Source organism: Callionymus lyra, chromosome 3 (assembly GCF_982586985.1).
Source record: "Callionymus lyra chromosome 3, fCalLyr1.hap1.1, whole genome shotgun sequence".
NCBI lineage: Eukaryota > Metazoa > Chordata > Actinopteri > Syngnathiformes > Callionymidae > Callionymus > Callionymus lyra.
In genome coordinates this window covers 25,181,186-25,203,994 of record NC_141820.1, presented here as the reverse complement: position 1 = coordinate 25,203,994, position 22,809 = coordinate 25,181,186, and the positions used below count along the sequence as shown (strand labels likewise).

The following is a 22,809-nucleotide window of genomic DNA, read 5'->3' as shown; positions in this document are numbered from 1 at the left end:
TCACCCCAACACAGAAGCAAAAATACATGAAAACCACCCCAACGCAGAAACATACACATTTGCCTACAGAAACAAAAGAAAGTCTAGTTAATGTCAGGTTAAATGTGCACTCTGGCGCAGGAACATTTGAGTCTGTGATTAATTAAAGTATCATTTCCAGGAGTATCTCAGATGTTCGTCCTTTATCAACAAGACAAAAAATATTTGTCTGTTTCCTGGTTTGTTGTCGCCTGATAAAAGATAGTTGTGATACATTAAAGTTGAACCCTCGGAGGAAACACTGTCTCCGTCCACGTGTCCTCAACGTTATTTAAACTGCGTGATGTAGTTATTACGGCAATTATCTTGAATTATACATTTCTATTACCAGCTCTGTCTTTCATTATGGGATGTGGAGGAGACAAGACACTTCACAGATAAGAGAGCTGAAGCGAGACGCCAAACTAATTAAAACTGAAACTTTTTGTTTCTACCAGTTGACAAGGAATGAATCTGGCAGGGAATTAATATGTCTGCAGGGAACACACACACACACACACACACACACACACACACACACACACACGCACCCACACACACAAGGAGGTGCATTGCAGTGTGCCGTTGCCATGGTTACGGAGCATAGCAGCCTAATATGCCGCAGAGTTAATGCAGACGTGTGTCACATGTTGGTGAGTCTCTTATGTTTCCGTCCACAGAGGAGACGAGTGCGTCTGGTTCGGGGTGACTCGAGTCAAGGTGACTCTGGATCATACCACGGTTTAACATACAGAGAGTGTGTGTCGTCGCTCGCCTGCACAACACTTGTTAAAGTTGTTTTAGGAGTTTACACCTGTGTCCATGTCGTTATTTTACTGACTGTTGTGAGTCCATTTACAGCCTCGTAAACAGCCGGACCCTCCTTCCCACCCCGACACACAGTTACACAACCAGAGTCTGAGCTGATAACTACATCCCCAGGTGAGTGTGGACTGCACTGGTTCTCAATGGAGAGAACACAAAAACACAAAAACACAATCACCCCAACACAGAAACATAAATACATGTCAACCACCCCAACACAGAAGCAGGAATATATGTAAACCACCCCAACACAGAAGTTTAAATACATGTAAACCACCCCAACAAAGAAGTTTAAATACATGTAAAGCAACCCAACACAGTAGCAGGAATATATGTAAACCACCCCAACACAGAAGCAGGAATATATGTAAACCACCCCAATACAGAATCAGGAATATATGTAAACCACCCCAACACAGAAGCATAAATACATGTTACCACCCCAACACAGAAGCATAAATACATGTAACCACCCCAACACAGAAGCATAAATACCTGTAAACCACCCCAACACAGAAGCATAAATACATGTAAACCACCCCAACACAGAAGAATAAATACATGTAAACCACCCCAACAGAGAATCAGGAATATATGTAAACCACCCCAACACAGAAGCATAAATACATGTAAACCACCCCAACACAGAAGCATAAATACATGTAAACCACCCCAACAGAGAAGCAGGAATATATGTAAACCACCCCAACACAGAAGCATAAATACATGTAAACCACCCCAACACAGAAGCATAAATACATGTAAACCACCCCAACACAGAAGCATAAATACATGTAAACCACCCAAAAAGAGAAGCAGGAATATAAAAGAAAGAATAAATACAAGTAAACTACCCCAACACAGAAGTGGACACACACATCACATAACACAGAAACACACCCTCCACCCCGAAACAATAAAGACATGCTTCCCAGAACAAAAACACACACTCACTATTTTATTAAAGGAGAACAAACACAGAGATAATGAAGCTTGAGGTAAAGAAACGCTGGTGAATATATATGTGTTCAGCAACTTAGACTGCTACAGATTTTGGCCCCTATTGTGTTTGAGTCATTACTGTGAAATGAGTAATTCAATTTATATTTCTTTCACTCATTACTACTCCAACATATGTATATATCTTTGCGTTTGTAAAATATTTTATTTAGTAAGTCTATTATTGATAAAAAACAACAACTTATATTACCTTTATATATTTTGCAAATAGTTTATTTAGGATTCAAACGGATGTTTTTACATGTATGTACAAACAAAAATACACAATCAAATTATTATTGTCATTGACGACTACCCTAATGTCCTTATTTACAACATTTGATTTTTCTCCCCATCATTTCCTTGATACTTTCCTTTTTCTTCTACACCTTTTTCCTTCTAAGGCTCTTTTTCTCTTTCCATTCTTTTTTTAGCTTGACGGCCCCTCGCCGCATGTAAGGAGGCCCCTGAGGAAATACCCGGGCACGGTTTACAACGTCACGCTTCCATACAGTACATGCTAGTCACGTGTACAACACGGCACGGTATAATAAAGAGTACTATGACTAATGGTGAAGGTACTTCAAGAGTGTGTGGGTGAAGTCACGGTCGGGCTCCTGCGAGACATTATAACCTCGTTCATCAGCAGCTACAGATGCACAGGTAAGTGGGCTAAAAGACCCCGGGGGGGCCTCCAGACAATATCTGGCTTCATAGAAATTATGACAGGTGTGCGGCATCTGCTGCCCGAGAGCAAGACCCCGGATGATGGATGGCCAGGTGTGCTTCAAGTGTGTGCATGATCCTGCAGCGTCCAGAACCAGGATCATGTCGTGTGTCTCGTGCACATCTTCAGAAATCGAGGGACATCTTCAGAAATGAGATGGACTTCAGTGACGTCCGTTTACTGTTCCATCACAAGCTGGACCAGGAAGTACGTTGGGAAAATATGGACCGATGAACAGGAAATCTATGTCTCTGGAACATCAAAACCTTCTATGAATTAACTGTCGAGTCCACGACTCACGCCTCCAACTTCATCTCAAGTGTGAAACATCCAGACGTGCTGCGACAACGGACGCGGATCACATGACCAGACAAGCGCCAGGCAGCCGGATCCGTCTCTCATTCGACACACACCGGGTTCACTTTCTAGGCGAGGGTCCCGGGCTGAGCCCCGCCGGGGTCTTGCGTCCAGAGGGGATGGGAGGGAGGACGGGCTTGACGTCGGAGCCGGGGCGCCCTTTAGCGCTGGCGGCTCGGTCGCCGGCGAGTCCTGAGATGAGGAGAGAAAATGACTTTTGAAAAAAAACTCCAGTCGCGTCTTCATCTGCGACTGTTCGTGTCGTTTAAACATGTTTGGACGAATGAAGAAGAAGAAACAGCCCCTCGACTCCATCTGCACTGAGAGGCTCTAGTCCGAGTCTCTGCTAGATGACTGCGCTCTACTCTCAGTCAACTAGAGAAGCTTGACTTCTACTTTCAACAGTCTTTATTTTTACTTAACGATTTTTATTGGAGAAACTCATTCCCACACATTGATGGCAGGAGGCCGCAAGCCACGACTTAATCACTCCAGAGACGTTTTCTGTTGTTATATGTTAAAATGAATAATAATAATAATAATAAAACCTATTCGATGACAAAGAAATCCAGTACAAAATTATACTTTGATCTCTTGAGGGCCGCTAAATTACAGGCAAAAGGCCACACGTGGCCCCTGGGCCGCACTTTACCCAGATCTGCTCTAAAAAATCTGTATAAAAATTGTATAAAATAAATAAATAATCCAGACAAACTAATTTATTTTCTATAAATCTTTCAAAAGGTAAAAAAAAAAAGTGATGGTTATGTGGAATAATTTAAGACAAAAAACTGGATCAGAATAAAAGAGGGATTTTGTGAAAAAATATGGAAACTCAAACTTCATACGTACTTCAAGTTGTCAATTATGAAATCAAAGTATATTTTATAGAAAAAATTAACATTTGATTAAACAACTAACAATAAAAATATCCTATTGAACTTCTACTCTTGCTGCTACTTGTCATCTCCACCTTGCCTGCACTCTCTTCTTAACCTCCCTTTGGTCTTTTCTCAGTAAAAAGGAAAACATAAAATATACATAAACAAAAATCTCCTTTAAGTAAAAACTCTGGTGTCGCTCAAATGGTTGATGATCGTCAAACCAGCAGTCGTGTCTCACTAAAGGTGACGGAGGTTCACAGTTCTAACCTTCCACGTCGCTCCGGGAAGGTTCTGACGGGTCCACGGCTCCGGCTGAACCAGACGCAGAGAGCAACGGACTCACTCCGGACTCTTCAGGGCTGCAGGAGGAGAGAAGATCTTTTTCAATTGACTTGTACACCGAGTGTAGCTTCTTTTGTTGTTCTTTAGAGCAACACATTTTCGAAACTCTTTAGCCTATTGTGTGTTTTTCATACAACAAAACCACAACATATGACTTTTACCTTGTTTTTATTTTCTCATTTTTGGTCGTATTTTTTTTTTGTCTTTTTAATATTATTGATTTGAGGTTAGAAGTAGTAAAGAAAACGATTATGTGTCAATCATACACTGGTTTCTTACTTTTTTAATGAATGGGTTTCATTCTTGTTCTTCACATATGTTTTAATACATTTTCATGTTTGTAAAACACTTTATAAGTCATAGATATTTTTGTTTTGGATACAAAGTTATACAAGTAAAATGCTAGAATTTCCAAATACAATCTAACAGTTTTAAATCAAGTTAACCAAAATATAAACTATAAACAACTCTCACTGTAGTAACAATTTTTAGTTGTAATTAATGAATTTTCATATGAATATAATGTTTATCATTTGAACATTATATATGAAATTGTTTTCATTTACTTATGTCATGTGACGAGTTATTCCTGGAAATGTGAATGGAATAGTTTCCACTCGCTGCTGTAGAAGTCTTCTGCTGACATTCCTGCCTCTTGTTCTCACTGATGTGACTTTGACGACAGGTTTGACTCGAGACAGGAAGTGTTAATGTAGTGATCGTGGTGCTTCAAGAGAAACATGTTAGGATCTCATGAGGCTAAATAAGTCCAATAAAAAGCTCTATAAAGCGACTACAGCGAGAAGAGCGTAGAGTGAGTGAGCTCATCGCACAGCTCTGCCAACATACCTGCGTGAATGAGATGATTCACTGGTATATGAGGCGCAGGCTCGGACCTGTCGAGGTACACGAGCTGTAGGCTCCACGTTTATCACCGAGGCTCGGATTCAACGCGCGATATAGAATCTTCCCGCTCGCGTCCCGCCTCTGATAACCGTCTCTGAGATAAAGATCTCCATCGGAGACGTCTCCGATCGGTCGTGACATGAGAAAGAGCTCATCTCCGTGACCTTTGACCTCCTCACTTCCTAGCATGAACCTCGTCTTTGAGGGAAACAAGTCGAGTCCTGTCCGACCCTCACGCACACGCCGTCCTTCATCCTAGCCTCAGCTGAGACTGTTGCAGTGCATGATGGGGATTTAGTTCAGGAATTGTAAAAATATGTTTTATGTTCTTTTGGGACAATGTGAAGAAAATAATTTAGGGGCTGATCCTGAACAGTTTTAATGGACACATTATTTTGTTCATGCAAAATGAAATGTGTGTCATGTGTGAAATAGATGGAAATTAAATAGAATTGAATCTAATGTACAGTAATGCAAGTAGAGCACAGACCACCTGAGAGCAGCGTTGGAGGTGCTCGTAAAAAACACTGTTGCAAAAATGAAATGTTATACAAATTTTAGAGCAAAAACAACTTTTGGGCATTTTTATTTTCCAGTTTCGATGGTCGTATGTAATTTTCTTATATTTAAATTGCATAGGTAAATATTTGTATTTAATATAAAGTCTGTCCGTTTACATTTGATGTACAAAAAGCAATGTTAGACAATATCAAACAAATGTTTCGTCTTTGTAGATGTTTCTTTTGTAAAATATACTTGTTTTGTGTTAAATCAACACAAATTTAAATGTGATTAAAATTATATTAATCGCGATTAATCTAAATGAATCCACCTCAACCCTGCGGTTAATCTGATTAAATCTCTTTTATTGCTTGAAGAATAAACCAAACATTATTTTATTGTGTGTGTGTGTGTGTGTGTGTGTGTGTGTGTGTGTGTGTGTGTGTGTGTGTGTGTGTGTGTGTGTGTGTGTACCTGCTGTCGTCGTAGACGCTGGTGGGGTCAGGGAGCTGGAACTGTGACGGCTCATTGTGAGCAGACCTGGTGGAAACAGAAAAAGAAAAAAAAAAAACACAGTGAGTGGATGGAAAAAGTGATTTGCACTCATGTCTGATGACGTTTGAATCCTCTATTAACGTGGGTCTGGAGAACAGGTCGCAGGAGTGTGTCAGGAGGGAACACTGCACACGCTGTTAGCAAACACTTGTCGCTGAAATCCCGCGGACAGCTGCCACTTCATCAGGGTGGAAGCGGCGAAACCCAAAATAAAGCATTAGGAGACAGTTAGGACAAGTGTGCTAATGAAAGCCATTTGGCCCCGGCTGACTCGGAGCCGGCCCACTTAAGAGCGGAGCCTGTGAGTGCTGTGGAGTGCATTTGTACTTCTAATGAACCTTTTGATGAGATGAGTGAAGACTCGGGGACTCTTTCCTTCTATTGCTTCCCTCACCAGCTGCTCTCGTCTCCTGATGGATGCCAGCTCCTGAGGACCACAACATGGGAGCGTCAGACACGACCGGCAGAAACGCTGCTTCATTTGTTCAACGACAACCTTCTGTTCGCGGAAAACAAAACTAAAATGAACAAATAATGTTTAACGTCGCTCAAGTATCGGGATGAACACAATGAACACGATCTCGGGGGCCAAAGCTAGCACTGTTAGTTATTTAATGTTGTTTTTATTTAATGGAAAACAAGCACTTATTTCAAGCCAATGAAAACAAGATCATTTTAAATTAATTGATGTCGATTCAGTAAGTTTATTAAATGGTTGAAATGTTTTTTCTGCTTTTTTTTATTAAGCTTTGATTTTTTTTTTGAATAATTAAAATAATTGAATTCTCTATTAAACCCCTTGCGATATCTTAGGGTCAAGACGACCCTAAGGGTCAAAGGCAACTCAAGGTTCTATAAGTTTTAATTATTGATTTTTTTTAATAATTGAGTAAAACAATTTGAATATTTTCAAGATGAATGATTGGCTGGAAGTTCAATGTAGTAGCTCTGTACTCACTTGGTTATACCTGGTTGCAATATTATACCACCGTTTTTATATTGAATTGAAAAGGCCAAGACTTATAAAAGAATATAGAAAAAAATATTTTTTAATATTTTTAAATATAATATCAAACGCTATTTAAATTTTAAATCAAATTAACACATATGTAACCTATCAACACACAAATAATGGAATTAAATTATTTATATTAAATGTATATTAAATCAAAAATTAAATTATAGAAATAAAAAAATGTAATACGTTATAATACAATATATAAATTTTCGAAATTAGAGCAAAAATATTAAATTATATCCTTCAATATTCCGATCAGAGTGATTTTATGGTCATTCAAATATGCTCAAGATACAAAAGAAGGAAATATGAACGTTTGTTCAGAGGTGCAGTACCAGTCCTACTCAATAGGTGGCCTGCCAATCATCGGTCAAATAATGTAATGACGTTTTGCTCAAATAAATGTGTTGATTTAAGAGCCGTCAAAATAATAATATTTGTTGAATCATATTAAAATACATCTTAATTAAATATATTTTTTATTTAAATCTAATGAAAAAAGCTTTATGTTGACAATATATTTAGTTTTTACACAATGTATTAATTATAGCATGATAAATATGTTATACTGTATTCAAAACTCATATGTGTTTAAGTTTCATCTCTAACAGTCATAGAAACTTTAACCTAATAGATCATCAGCAGTGTTTGTGTATCTTCCTCACATCTGTCCCTCCTCAGGTCTCCCTGAAGGATGTTTCCACTTGTGTTCACTTCAGACACACAAACTCGTGCAGATGACTCCCAACTACCACCGTGTGACACTGTGTGGAGAATTTAACAGCGTCTTTTATGACTGAAGCCTGGAGGCAGAGCCGTGTCAGAGCAGTGAAGGGAAACTCTTGATCGTAGCTAATGGCAGAGAGACGACCATGGATTCTATTTCATTCTTCAGTTCACTTAAATATTTTTGAATCTCTAAATCTGTGTGTTGTCTTTCTATCGTAAATAAATGCAGGTTAGTTACAAATGACACATGACCAACATTTTTATTCCAGTAAGTTTTAGTCTTAATCTTGGCTGTTTTCAGTGAAACTACACTGTATTTTAAATGTACTTAAATTTATTCATATTAATTTAATTTTTTTAATTGGATTTATCTAAACCTGCTCTTTGGTCGTCCTTATTTTATGTTGATTATTTCTTTATCATTACTTTATGTATTATTGTGCTTGTTAGACTTTTATTAACGTATTTATTATAATTACTATTTATTATTATTGTACAATTGTTTTATTGCCTTCTATCAGTATTTCAATTATTATCGTTATGATAATGGTATAGTCGTCTTTTTGCTTATTATGATTCATTTATTTATTATCATCTTGATTTATTGTTATTGTATAATGTTTTATTTGCTTATTTTTGTGATTATTTTCGTTGTTATTTTTGTATAATTATATTTTTTTCTTATTTATATTATTTTGATAATGATATATTATAAAGATAATCTTTTTTTAATTTTTATTCTATGATGTTTTATTTGCTATTTTTTATGATTATTTTTGTTGTTATTTATGTTTAATTGTATTATTTCTTATTATTATTATTTTGATAATTATTTATTATTATTTCTATTATTATTATTTCATTTTTACAGTTATTATTAATACTTTTTGTATAATTATTTGTATGGTAATTTAGTAAATTATTATTACTATTATTATTGATTTCTACTTTTTATTATTATTCTAAAGTTGTCTTATTGTTTTTTTTTTAAAATATAATTGCCTTATTGATTATTATTATTATTTTATGCCTTATCATTATATTCATAATATTGGTATAATTGTCTTATTGCTCATTATTTCATAATTATAGTTATAATTTGCAAATATTTTATGATTATTTATTATTATTGTTAAACTGTTTTATGGATTTTTATTTTAATTATTATCATTATGATAATGGTATAGTTTTTTTTTGCTTATTATGATTGATTGTTTTTTTTATCATCATTATTTGTTGTTATTGTATAATGTTTAATTGCTTATTTTTGTGATTACTTTTGTATAATTGTATCGCTTCTTGTTATTCTTAATTATTATCGTTATTATTCATAATAATGGTATAATTGTCTTATTTCTTATTATTTTATAATTATAGTTTTTATTTATAAAGATTTTACCATTATTTATTTTTACTGTTGTTTAACTGTTTTCTTGATTTTTATTATTATTATTTTATGTATGAAAATGTATTAATATTGTATAATTGTTACATTGCTTATTAATTTTGTTATCTGATGTTTTAATGTTACTTCTAAAAAAAAAATATAATAAAATGAGTTTTTGCATCATCATGTCTTAGGCGCCTGAGACGAGACTGGGGTCTGTGTTGCCGTGGTAACGGACAGAATCAATGTAGCGTCAGGTGGAGACAAAGAGAGCAGAGATGTGGATCTGAACAGCGGGATGAAAGAAAAGGGCTTCATGAACCAGAGCGAGGAACTCTGTTTCATCTTTTCATCACGTGTCGTCAGTCGGATCATTCCTGATCTTTCCAAGACGGGCCTGACGACTCAAGAACTTTTACAACACAGTGTTTTGTTTTTTTTCTAAATGGATTTAAAGCATTTTCCTAAAATAATTTTCCTATTCTTAAGCAAGTCTACCCACAATATCTACTAACACATGCAGACACCAAATACATGATGAGACTCACGATGGGACACTTCTCACGGCTCAGCTGGGCCTGGATCTTGGAGGAGTAGGTTCTGTAGGACAGATCCAAGAGGTCCAGAGGTTCTTTCTTGACAGGCTCTGAAGGGAAACGACAGAACCATGATGACAAGATCGTCGCACTTGGACTCACTGGGCAGAGAAACATGGCATGATCATGTTTCATCATGTGTCATCTCAAGTAAAAACGAGTGTTTTGTCATCTCTTCATCAGGTGGACTTAAAAAAAAAAACGCTTCTTCCCGACTTCATAAAAAAACACTAAAAGCTTTTTAAAGACCTTCATCTCTCCGAGCAGCAAATGGAGTCTGACAGTTCATTCGGATCATAGCAGCTGAAATGGAACTTGAAAGCTAAACCTGCCACAAAAACACTAATCTTGTCTTTTTCTCTCTCTTCTGTCGACACACAAGTCGGAGCTTCTTGCCTCCTTCTCCTCGTGTTACTTCAGCTCAGTGTTTCATCGTCTCCTCTCGTCATACTTTCACTGCGAAGCTGCTGAACTGAAACTGAAACTGCATAATACGGCTGTGTATTGGCAAGAATATGGTGACAAATGATATGATTTGATATGATACCATACAGGGGCAACAACACAATATAATTTGATACTGTAGTAACGAGGATATATGTGTAGTATTGTCGAGTACTTGACACTAGTGTTGCAGAATTTACAGACCACATAACTGCTTTAATTTGTTTTGTAACCAAAATATGTCCAAACATCAGCTTTAAAAGCTGCTGGAATCAACTGTATCCTCTCGTCCTCAGTCATCGCAGGATTTCCTTGTTCTTTTAGCTGCAGAGGACGGAAGGACTGCTGCCATCTATCGGACGGGGGTTTAATTGCAACTCAAAAATGATAAACTGTGCGAATATTTGCATGTTATTTTAGATAAATAAATAAAAAATGGAGTTATTTTGATTTACAAAGACTTTATTAAAATATAAACCATAAAATAACTCTGATATAAAATGTTAAAAAATAAGATATTGCAGTACTGATCAATATAGTGCTGTTGAATAAAGATACTATATTCTGAAAAAAAATGTTGCGATATATCTTTGTACAGTGCATAACCCTGCCAAGTAGATCAAACTAGAGAAACTAAAGTTTCAAAAAAAGTCAAAAGAAAACAAAAGAGGTTTTCTCCTCACGATTTAAAACGGTGCTTCTTGGTTGGATGTATCTAAGAGTATTAACCAATAGGACACCAGTGATATATTCCAGCAGCAGTGGGAGTGATTTAAACAACAACACTGGAAATGAGCAGAACAACCACAAGAGAAGGTGGAAATTACAGAATCAAACGATTTAAAAATGAACATACTTCTCAATATGTCCAAGTATTTTCCTTTTTTTTTCTAGTTCTGAACAAAAGTAAGTCGGTGCCTAATCCATAGTAACCTTGACGGTGACCCGGGTACCACCAAAATTCAAACTTAATCGCACGAGGGTCCGATTTTTGAAGTAGAGTAAGTCTAGGGCCGAACAGAATCTTAAAGAAACAGGAAGTCTGACTTTTGCTCAAATTATCTTAATAATCTTTGTGTTTGTTCTTCTTCACCAAACAAATTACTTTTCCATCAGTTTTACTGCTAATGTTGTCTTCCATCATCTCTTTCCCTTATCTTATCTTAAACACTGACGTGGGTTTTCGACCTTTATCTACTTAATTAAAGCCAATAATCCGGCATAAAACAACTTGGTAGGCCAAGATTTGCCGTTTGAAGATTTTTTAAACCCAAAGGTCGACCTTTAATTTTTGATTATTCATTTTTCTGAACCAACCGTCTGCCGTCTTCTCTCCTTCGCCCTGATCCCCGAGAAGCAGGTAATCCTTCACCAACTTCTGCAGCATCTGGTAGGCTTCATCCAAGTCATCTGAGACACACACACACACACACACACACACACACACACACACACACACACACACACACACACACACACACACACACACACTTGTGAGGCGGGATAATCAAACGGTAATGAATCAAAGATATGGCAACGACGCCCTCAGACTAATGAGCTGCTCTGGAGGTGATGAGTGTCCTGCACCTGCCTCGTGTTCAGGCGCTCAGACGGCGGCCAGGTTCCCTCGCGCCGACGATAAACACGACTTTATAGCCTCCAAACACCAGCTAATTGGATTGTCGGCGACGTGGGTTTTTGCTTTATCTGCGGCCGGACCGACTAGTCGCGGCAGCTGCGCGTTTATGGCGCGGCACGACGACAACATTCCTCGGATGACGCTCGTAAATATGGTAATTTGTGTTCGGATGGACCGGAGATCCTTGAATGGTCCGTAGAAGTCTCTCGCTCAAAGTCTTTTTTTGGTTGATGTTTTTTCTACCTTGACATAGAAATACGAAAGTGATGTCACAACATGATACGGAGTTATTAATCCATGCATTTGTGTCTCGTTTAGACTATTGTAACAGTTTGTTTTCATGTCTTAACAAGAAGGATCTGTCTCGCCTGCAGTTGATACAAAACTCTGCAGCAAGAATTCTGAGCCGCTCTAGTAGAAGAACTCACATTTCTCTGATCCTTAAAACTCCTCACTGGCTGCTGTGACCCTGGTCTAGAAAGACACTTTAGAAATAACCTTTACTTATTAACTTACTTACTTACTTATGGAAGTATGTCTTTGTCATCAGAATATTGAATGTTTGAATGTTAAAACGTAGAATTTTTTATTGGATTTTTTTTTTTTTAACCCTTGTGTTATTTAAGGGTTAATCAATGAATATGTTTTGGGGGAATCAATGATTTATATTACGTATTAAAATGTTGAATTTGTTTTATTGCACAATTGAATTCAATTTAATTTTACTTTTATTAAACAATATTTTTGTTTCTATTTTGATTGATAGTTTGAATTAATGACTTTTTCTTTACACATATAGTTTCATAATCCAATGACAATAATTCAAAAATAAAGGTTGTAATTTCAATATTTTTTAATCCATGCTTTTTAAATTCAAAACAAAAATGTTAGTATAAGGCTATGAATAAGAAAAATACTGAATTTACTTATTTTATTTTTGAATTGTTGGAACTATGTGTGAAAAAAAGTCGCTAATTTTGAAAATCAAAGCACTTAAAAATTAATTTTCAAGAATTATTCCAGTGTTTTCCTATTTTTCCTCTAGTCCTGAACGGCATCGAGTCCGAGGCGGATCCATAAAAACCTTCCTGAATCCAGACGTTGACCTGGATTGCAACCAAATCCATTTAGAACCTCATGTGTCAAACTTTTGATATACATTGATTATAATGAAAAAGTAAAAAAAAAAAATGTATTGAATTCAAACGTTTTTTTTTTAAATTCAAATATTCATTAAAAACTAATTCAACCTTTCAATATAAAAACTATAGAATTAAATACTTGAAAAAATTACAATTAAATGCTTTAAAAAGAGTCAATTCCACCATCAGTGTTCTGAGGTCAAACTTCCATAAAGACAGGTCAGGAGAAGGTGATGAAAAAGGAGGTGAAGCAGCTTCTCATCACACGTGAACATCAACGAGTGCTCGTGTCAATACAACAATAGTAAGGTAAGGTAAGGTAAAACTTTATTACCACAGACGATGGTGTTGTCGAAGAAGCCCGGCCGCTGCTGGCTGAAGTTGGCGTAGAGGTCGATGCGTGAGACGGCCGTGTCGACCTGCGCCTCGGTGTAGATGCCGCGACCCTTCAGACGCTCCACGTACTGGTCCACCTGCGAGGGGATCAGCAGGACGTAGCGCGGCTCGAAGTGACAGTTCTTGAGGCTCAGGACCCCCTGAGAGAACACACCGGTTTTAACACCGACCATGAGATCGTGAACACCACACGTCCCATCATGCACTGCAACAGTTCATACGACACGGAACAATAAATACATGTATGCAGTTTGAACGTTTGCTTGTAAAGTTTCTAAAAACAAGAATAATATCTTTATACAAGAATCCAAACAAGTATATTTACTCTTTCATTTCTCGTGCTTTTAGACTTTATGACTCTGTGAAGCAGAGTGAAGGGATGATGTTATTTTATGTTTGTATCTTTCTAGGTCTTAGTGTTGTTTCCTTTGACCTAGGCTTTTTATTTGCACTTTGTTATCTTTTTGCACTTTGTTCTTTTTATTTGGACTTTGTTCTTATTCTTGCCATTTTCAAACTTGCTGTACTTTCAGTTTCGGTTTCAGTTTATTTACCTTCTATCGTTTGCTGTCAACTGTCAACAATCTCATTTCCCAAAGGAGATCTCTAGAGGGATTAATAAAATCAATCTAATCTAATTTTATCTAATCTAATCTAATCTAATCTAATCTAATCGAATCTAGTCTAACCTCTTTACAAACAATTCAAGTCTCATTTCTCAGTACATGTCAGGTGATTGTGACTCATATTAAATATTATCAAACAGTTTTTACTTGAAAACAGAGACAAACACTTGCTTTGAGTTTTGTTTTTGCTGTTTTTTTAGTTTTTTTGTTGTATTTTTTGTAATTTTTTGTTTTGCACCGAAATGTTTTTCTTTATTTTTTAGAGACAACCGTTCATGAAAGAATATATATATATATATATTTTGGTGTTGCTATTAATCTTTTTTTAATTTTTTTTTTTTTAACAAAATCCCATTTTAGAAATATAAAGAAATCAATGTAATTTTTATTTATTTATTCATTATATTTCTAACAGCAGTTTAGAAGTTGTCTGATGATGCCTCGAAGAGTCCCTTGTAGTTAAAGCCAATTATTTAAAGATACCTTGGACAGACTGTCTCAAGCTTTTCTTTTCTTTTTATCGGAACTGGACAAACCAGGATGAAATCCTCATCGACAGGCTGTTCAAACTGTCACCGAGTCACTGAACTAAAACCTGGTCTGGGATCAGTGTGTGTGTAGTCGGGGTCACCTCCAGCTCCATGGGGACGCAGCAGGCCAGTCCCTCTCTGGCCAGAGCCTCCACCGCCTCCCTGCTCAGGCCGAACATGTGACCTCCGTACTTCATGCACTGGATCAGCTTGCCCTGGATCAGAGGACACACGTCCAACACATGTTCTCTTCACCTCCGCATCCATCAGCTTCATCCTCTCGCTCGCAGCGTGTTCTGTCAGGAACGACCGGGCCGCGCCCGTGACCTCCACCTTTCACCCCCCCCTCGGTCCCGAAAAATGACCTTTAACCTTTGCACTGACGCCCTTGAGTGATGCTGGATCAGCGTCATCCATCACTCCTGCCTCGGCCGCTTGAACGCAGCCGGTTATTAATGACGGCGATTACAGACATATTAACTCCGACTTGATCCATTAAGAGACGGAAACATCATGGATCCCAGGATAGAGACTCAGAGTGGAGCTAGAACTTCTTAATATGGTTGGACTGTTGAGCACAATACTATAGCTCACAGAAGTAAGAAATAATTGATGTTTTAACTGTAGCGCCCCCTGTAGTTGGAGTTTAATAGTAAAGAAGTAGCTTTGGTTCAACACATCTAAAGAACATACAAACTGATGCTAAAATAGCTACAGCTGCAGTAGATGCCGCAAAAACTCCTGGTTTATTTGAAAAATATATATATATATCTATATAAAAAGTATAAAAAGTAATAAAAAACACTTTAAAAGTAATTGAAAAGTCAACGTTTGCCTGTAACAATCGATTCTACTTAAGAGAAAAGGCTTGTTTAACGATGAGGTTCCAGACCGGAGGTGGGAATAGAACCGTGGACCTTCATGCCTGAAGGCTGACTCATTTCTGGATGATTTTTTTTTTTTTTTCTTTAAGAGCTGTGAGATTTATGACATCATAAATAGTTTGGAAGCCAGTTCTGACATTCAGCCTTCAGGTTATGAACTCTACAACCCAACAGCATCTGTTACTTCTTTTCCTATTAAACCACAGAATTACAACATCCATGTCTTTCATTTGTCCGGCGGAGCAGCGGCCTGGAACTATTACACGATTGGAGAAAGAGAAATCTTGGGGAAGACTCACCATGTGGATGAGATCAACAAAATCATCCTTGCCGACAAAATGGTAATCGATCCCATCCTCTTCGCCTAAATAGGGCCCCCTAGTGGTGTGGCTGGTCCTGTGTGAACGCAAGCAAATCAATTATGGTCCATTTCGGGAGACAAATACAGTTTTATATATTTGTTTTAATCACGTAAGGCTTTTTGAAGGACATTAAAAGTATAACAAATAAAAATAAAATACCATCTTTGGTTTAATCCCTTTTTATATTCTACTTTTTAAAGTTACAAGGTGGACAATTAGCACTGCTATCAAAAGGTAAGAGCGAATAACGGTATTGGTAACTTGCCTGCTTGAGACCTTGGCTCCTGCAAAAGTTTGAATGATGTAATCTGCAGTTTATGATGTCACTCAAAGAAACAGTGTCTTTGCATTAGCAAGAACGTTTTAGCATAACAGAGCAGAAACATTTTAGTGTTATGTGGTAAAATGAGAGGAATTTAATTTTATAAATGTTTTTTTTTTCTTTCAAAGATTTAAACCTCTATGGAATTAATAAAACATTTTGTTAAAAAAAATTAAAATTAAAATGGACTTTTTAGAACATGCCGAAATTGTTGTTGGTACGATAACTAAAAGAAGAAGTGGTTTAATATTTATTGGGACATTGGAACTGTATTGATTCAAGCATTAAAAAACCCACAATCTTCTTTTTACTGAAACGACTGGGAAACACTGACCCGTAAGCAAAGTACTCGTTGAATTCTTGACACAGTTTGTGGGCGAGCTCTCTCTTCCCGCAGGCTTGTGGTCCAGTCAACACCAGCATGGGGTACGGTAGGTCCAGACTGGGCAGAGTGCTGAACCAACAAAGACAACAAGTACATATTCATCCATGTGTATGTCTATGAACGGGTTAAAAAAAACAGATGTGTGAAGCTTAAACCGTGAAGGAAAACAATTGTCTCAGAATCAAAGCAGATGAATGTTCTTGTTGCTATGGTGACCTCTACAGATGTCGGTGTTTAAGATGAGATAAGAAATATAGATTCAATTGAATCCTCAATGTGTGAAAATACAATATCAAAACCAGACTTCCTGTTGGGTAAATACACATTTGATTTTTGGCTCTAGTGTCTAACCGCGTAAAGACTTTGACCCCTTGAGTGATTGAGGTTAACGCCCTCTGCTGGAGGAGATGAGCAGCCAGCCTAGAACTCCAGCTGGATCAACACCCACCTGTCGTGGAGGACCTGAGGCTGCAGCAGCTCGTACACCTGGTGGGACCGGTGGTCTCTGGCAGCCATCACGTCCAGAGGAGGATCGTACTTGTTGATCGACTCCACCTGAGATCCAACATTCAAATCCATTTGTTTTTTTTTCTCACTGTTCTATCCTCCGTCTTTTCTTCCTACCTTCTCCTCTGCAGTGACCTTCTCCTTGTCCAGCATGGTCAGACGTTGCAGCAGAAAGATGATGGATAACCTGTAGTCCTGGACGTCCTGTCAAATACACATCGACTACACATGAGGCAACACAACCAGTAATGGAAGGTATAGAACTGAGTGACCAAAATAATAAGCAACAAGGAAAGGCAACTTTTTTTTATAAAGGGAAAAAAGGATGCCTAAGTAAAAAAAATCGGAGAAAACGCAAGAACAATAAATAAAACAAACAAATACAGATACAATAAATCCTGAAAAAAGATAATATTACAAATTACAATCGAAAAATAATAAATATTTACAGCTATGAGAGGGGGCCACTGGTACATAGTTTTGTATTAAAGAAAAAATATCTATAACAAAGAGTGTGTATGTACAGATTATAAACAACTAAAACGTTTCTACAATGTGGGTGGAATAAAGGTGTAAGAACCAATCAATGAAGAGATCGATTAGAACAATGTTTGTTCTGAATTCAAGTGTCAGGCGACAAGTGGGTATCAGGGAAGAGAACACACAGGATGGATGGACAAGAAGAATAATGTCGTTGGGAGAACGTCTTAATTAAGAGCATTGAATCAGCTGCGTCTTCCTTGTAATCCTTTATTATCACGGTCGTACTCTACACTGTTAAAATCCACGTTTGCTAATCCTTTTTATAGTATTTAATAGTTCATTATTTTTTTCTGTATCTATTAATAGTTTAAAACGAATTTAGATTTAGATTTTCAGCCAATTGAAATGTCTCAGATAATTGAATATGGCAGGTAAAAGATTTTGAATATAACATTTTAAATAAATTGATAATTAAAACGTTATATTTCAGCTGATGTCAATGTCAAAGATGACAGGTTTATGAAGCTATAAATCAATATTTACCCACAATGGATGACGGGCATAGATCTAGAGGACGTAGACTAACATCCCACAAAATATCACAACAATTCAATAAAGACTTTTTGAGAAATTATGAATTAAATATATTTTTTTAACCCAGCTTCATAAGACATTGACAGGTTAATGCTATAACTGTGGGTGTATGTGTTTGAAACAGTAGTCGATTGAATAAGTTTCCCTTTTGGGTTTATTGTGTGCCTCACCAACCATGAACATCACCGCATGTCACTGGCGTCACGTCACCATGGAAACTGTCGTCCAGAATTAATGCACGTGAAGTGATGAGTCAAAAGTCTGTGAAGATCGCATTTTTTTTGTAATTAATAACACTCGTTGCCGAAAATTGTCTCTAGTGGTCAGATTATAAAATGTCTCCCAGATTTTGGGCCCAAAATCCTATTCAAGGATCTCTCCTGCACCCTAGACCCGGTGCATCCTCTGACCAAGAACCATGGTCTTGGATTTAGAGGAGCTGATTTTTGTGCCTGATAACAAAAAACTGCAGTTTCATGTATCACTTTGTCTGCACTCTTAAGGGTTTTTCTGCTCTAGCAGATATGAAATACATTAAAGAAGTACGTTGTGGATAAATACATTTTTGACAAGGGGGGGTAAGTGTTGACAAGTAGCACTTTGACGGTCCACTGTGGGTTCCACAGGGGTCTTCAAGTCAACTGTGATCATTAAACATCTGACGATGAAACAAAATTGAGTCTCTTGTTCTGCCTGCACACATAAAAACCTAGACAACCAACCGAGGGCCGCAGAATATCATACCACGGGCCGCAAATGGTCCACGGGCCACACCAATGAGACGGTGAAAGGTTACCTTGACAGGGTTCTGCAGGAGGTTGAGTTCTATGAGCAGGAACAGATGATCGATGTGTTTGCACTCCTCGATCTTGCTGATCTGTGGAAACACTACAAATCAGTTGTGATGCAACTTTTCTCAGGTCCACCCTGACGTCGTTCATCTACCAGGTTGTTCTCCATGTTGATGACGCCCAGCAGGTGGAGGTTCCGAAACCCGATCAGACTTGAGATGCGGTTGTGAGACAAATCTAGGATGCGCAGTTTTGTCAGGTTCTCCAGCCCGTCCATGGTCTCCAGCTGGTTCCCCCTCTGGAGGTACAACGACAGACACGTTGACATTCTTTCCAGGAACATAACGTCGTCCACTGTGGAGGTGAAGCCACTAAAGCGCTGGACTGCGTGAAGTTCTGGTCCGGCTATCAATCACCCGGGTGACGTCCTTATCTGTCAAGAGGGACCTCACCAGGGACTCGGCAGCAGCGGGTTGTGACAGCGGACGAGGGCGGACCTCTGCATCCGTGGTGGGACGCAGAGGGAGGAAGAAAGTCGGGACAGGAAAGGTCAGAGCTCGTAGGTATGTAAAGGGATGGATGGAGGGAGAAAAGACTGAAAGAAGTGAATCACAGATAAGCAAAAACCTCATGTTTTATTCTGGTGAGGTCAAGGTTTCTTCTTCCCGAGATCTAATCTCAGCTTTCCAGGAAGTAACTTCTTGCTCGCCTTCAACCATCTCATCTTGAAGGACGTTATAGTCTCACCGTGAGACACCAGGGCTGAGGACCTACCAGGTTGAGGTGTTTGAGAGGAAGCCCGTCCAGGCTGGTGATGCTGGAGATGGTGTTGTTGGCCAGACTCAGGTGAGCCAGCTTGAAACATTTCTCCAGACCCTTGAGCTCCGTGAAGCGGTTGTCTGAGCGCCGACGGGTCAAGAGGTCAACGTCGATACATCGTGTGGAAATGGAATAAAGTTGACAGAAGACATGTAGATATCATCACGACATATACTAAGAACCCATAAACTCTTGTCAGGTTTAATACCGCTGCCAAGGAGGTCGTCTGTTAGCTCGCATTTCTAGCTAATTTTTCCGGATTACCATCTGGACTCGGTGATCTATTGCAGAATTTGTAACTCTCTATGAGAGATTTGCAGCATTAAACCAGAAAAATCCCACATAAATGTAGTGCCTAAAAAACTCAAACCCCCGAAGGAGCCAAGGTTATAAGCAGGGACATTTTCACACGCTAAATGGGATATTCATTTTCCTCAGGGGCCACATTTCTCACACTGTTGTGAGGGGCCGTCAATCAAAACTAGAGAAGCGAATAGTATAAAATGAAGAATTTAAATCAAGCTAAATATGCTAAAATTATTATTGTATTTTGTATAACTAATCCAAAAAAAAGGCACTTTTTTCAAATGATCTTACTTCACTTAAGAAATATCACTAAAAATTACAAAAAGTCATATTTAGAGGCTATTAATGATTAATAAAAAAAAAGTTCTACATGATCTTTGACCTCATGAGGGCCACATTAATACAGTAAAATGGACACATGTGGCCCCTTACTTCGACGAGCTCTGCTTTCAACACGTTGTGTAAAAATAAACAGTTAAAACTGTTTTAAACTACAATACAAAGTGAAGTAAACTTGAAAATAAACTTGCTAGTCCAGCCAGTCACCTCCCTCATCGACCTGAGGGAACAAATCAGAGGTTTTTCCGAAGGATACTGTCGAGCTCCAGTTTGGCGATGGAATTGTAGGACGTGAAGTCCATACTGGACAGCAGATTGTGAGACATGTTCACCTCCTGAAAGACAGACACACATTTAACCAAAAAACTCTTCCTCGAGGACTCCGGATATAACTTTGGCTTCAAGGACGGGGAGAGAAAACGCTCGGTCAGCACGTTCCACGGAGACTACAGATGGGGGGCCCGCGAGTCGCGGCGAAGGAATACCATTACGGCTGTCACCTTCAGGTCTATGGGGGGCTGGAACCCGGTGATGTCCTCGATGAGGTTGTGAGACACGTCCATGATGAGGAGGCGAGGCATGTTGCTCACGCAGGACACGTCTGAAAGCGGAGGAACACGTGAGGAACATACGTGTGACCGTCAGCGAGGCTTTGAATCTCACCTCTGATCTGGTTGTGCGGCAGAACCAGCTTCTGCAGGTGAACGTAGTTGCCGAGCAGAGACACGTCCGTCAGGTTGTGGTTCTGCAGAGGAAGACCACAGTGTTAACAAAAGATGGAGATGGACGGAGGAGGAGGAGGAGGGTCTCACGGGCAGACTGAGGTGGTGGTACAGGTACTGCAGTCCGTTGTCCGAGCGTCCCAGGTGGGTGACACGTTTGGACAGCTGCTCCAGGGTCAGCTCCTCCTGGTTGACCTGTTGTTATCTCCAGGTTATTTATACTTTACATCAATACTAAGTTACACATGACAACGGTATTTTTGAGGTTAATTCTTCTCACGTGTTACACAAACTTTAAAAAAATATGATGAGAAACTGAGATACACGAGACGTTCCAAAGCCAGAGCAGACATTTTAATTATATTTAATAAAACAACAATAATACAATCAGACTTTAAGTGGTTTTTAAAGGGTATTTCTTCGGTTATTTCCTCTCGTTTGTTACACAAACTTAAAAGAATATGATGAGAAACTAAGATAAACGAGACGTTCCAAAGCCAGAGCAGAAATTTTAATTATATTTAATAAAACAACAATAATACAATCAGACTTTTTTCTCATTTGTTACACAAAGTAAAAAATATAATAAGAGTATTATAAGATTAAATGATCGAATTAAAACAAAAACATATGTGTAACGTCTTCAATAGAACGTGACTCTTAAACACCAGAACTAAGTCACTAACTTACCTCCATCTTCTTTTTTACTCGAGGTAAAAAATAAAAGAAAGTGTTTACAGATCCCAGCAATTTTTCAAGCGGTTTTTATTTTCCTTCCATTTCTTTGATGCATCTTCGTCGTCTGTGATGCGTCATCGCAGTGGTTCCTGTGTGACGCGCACAGGTGGATAAAAAGGACAAATCACGACTAAACGACTAAACTGTTAGTTTTGCTCTTCAGGCTCAGGAAGCGTCGATTGGGTCTCATAGCAACGCGACGGTCACGTCGGGCGCGGGGGTTGTGGGTAATGTAGTATTTATCGCGCAATACTCGTTACACTTACGGAGCCCCTAAAGGCAAATATAAAATAATAAAAAGGAATCTATTTATAAAAAATAATGTTCCTTTAGGGCCTGCAGTTCACATGCAGCCCTCAGACTGTATTTATTCATGTCTCAAGACGTCAGGGTAGATGATGTTGAAAATGATTCTGACAGCCAACACATTTATTTTGTATTTTACTTTCATTTAGTTTTGTTTACTCCAAACATAACTTAATATTAACTTATTTTAGACCTTATCTTTTCTGTCCTGTTTTTGCGAACATCTCTCTGATATATCTCTGATCATATTTAGAAGAAAATATTTTTTGTATCACTTTTAAATGAATGGTTTGTAATTTTTTGTTGGCATATTTTGATTTTTTTCTTTCCATTTCCCCCGTTGTTTACTTTAGATTGACTGCGCCTGTATACTTTAGATTGACTGCGCCTGTATACTTTAGATTGACTGCGCCTCATAACAATATTGCCCTCCCCTGCTTTAGGAGCTCCGTACATGAAAAATACATGTAAATTATTATTATAATGTTCTGTTGTGTGTTGTTTTTTTAAGTGCAATATAATCTAATTTCATTTATGACACAAAAGTGTAGTTATGAACACGTTATTTATGTCTCTCTATATTCGTTATTGATGTTTTATTGTCATTTTGTTTTTATTGTTGGTGAAGTC

At 38.0% G+C, this 22,809-nt stretch overlaps 1 protein-coding gene across 1 annotated transcript; it reads right to left on the bottom strand.

Annotated features, from left to right (window-relative positions):
- Positions 1 to 2,156: 2,156 nt before the first annotated feature.
- On the bottom strand, positions 2,157 to 21,876 carry lrguk (leucine-rich repeats and guanylate kinase domain containing). Its single transcript, XM_087785858.1, has 20 exons — positions 21,826 to 21,876; positions 21,226 to 21,330; positions 21,077 to 21,158; positions 20,914 to 21,014; positions 20,670 to 20,748; positions 19,724 to 19,848; positions 19,104 to 19,247; positions 18,955 to 19,035; positions 17,199 to 17,285; positions 17,023 to 17,129; positions 16,524 to 16,643; positions 15,805 to 15,901; positions 14,723 to 14,836; positions 13,404 to 13,605; positions 11,606 to 11,698; positions 9,797 to 9,894; positions 6,453 to 6,541; positions 6,034 to 6,099; positions 4,078 to 4,169; positions 2,157 to 3,118 (listed from the first exon to the last, which is right to left on the bottom strand). The coding sequence occupies exons 1-20, from the start codon at positions 21,829 to 21,831 to the stop codon at positions 2,988 to 2,990; spliced, it is 2,019 nt and encodes a 672-aa protein (XP_087641984.1). The 5' UTR covers positions 21,832 to 21,876; the 3' UTR covers positions 2,157 to 2,987.
- Positions 21,877 to 22,809: the final 933 nt, after the last annotated feature.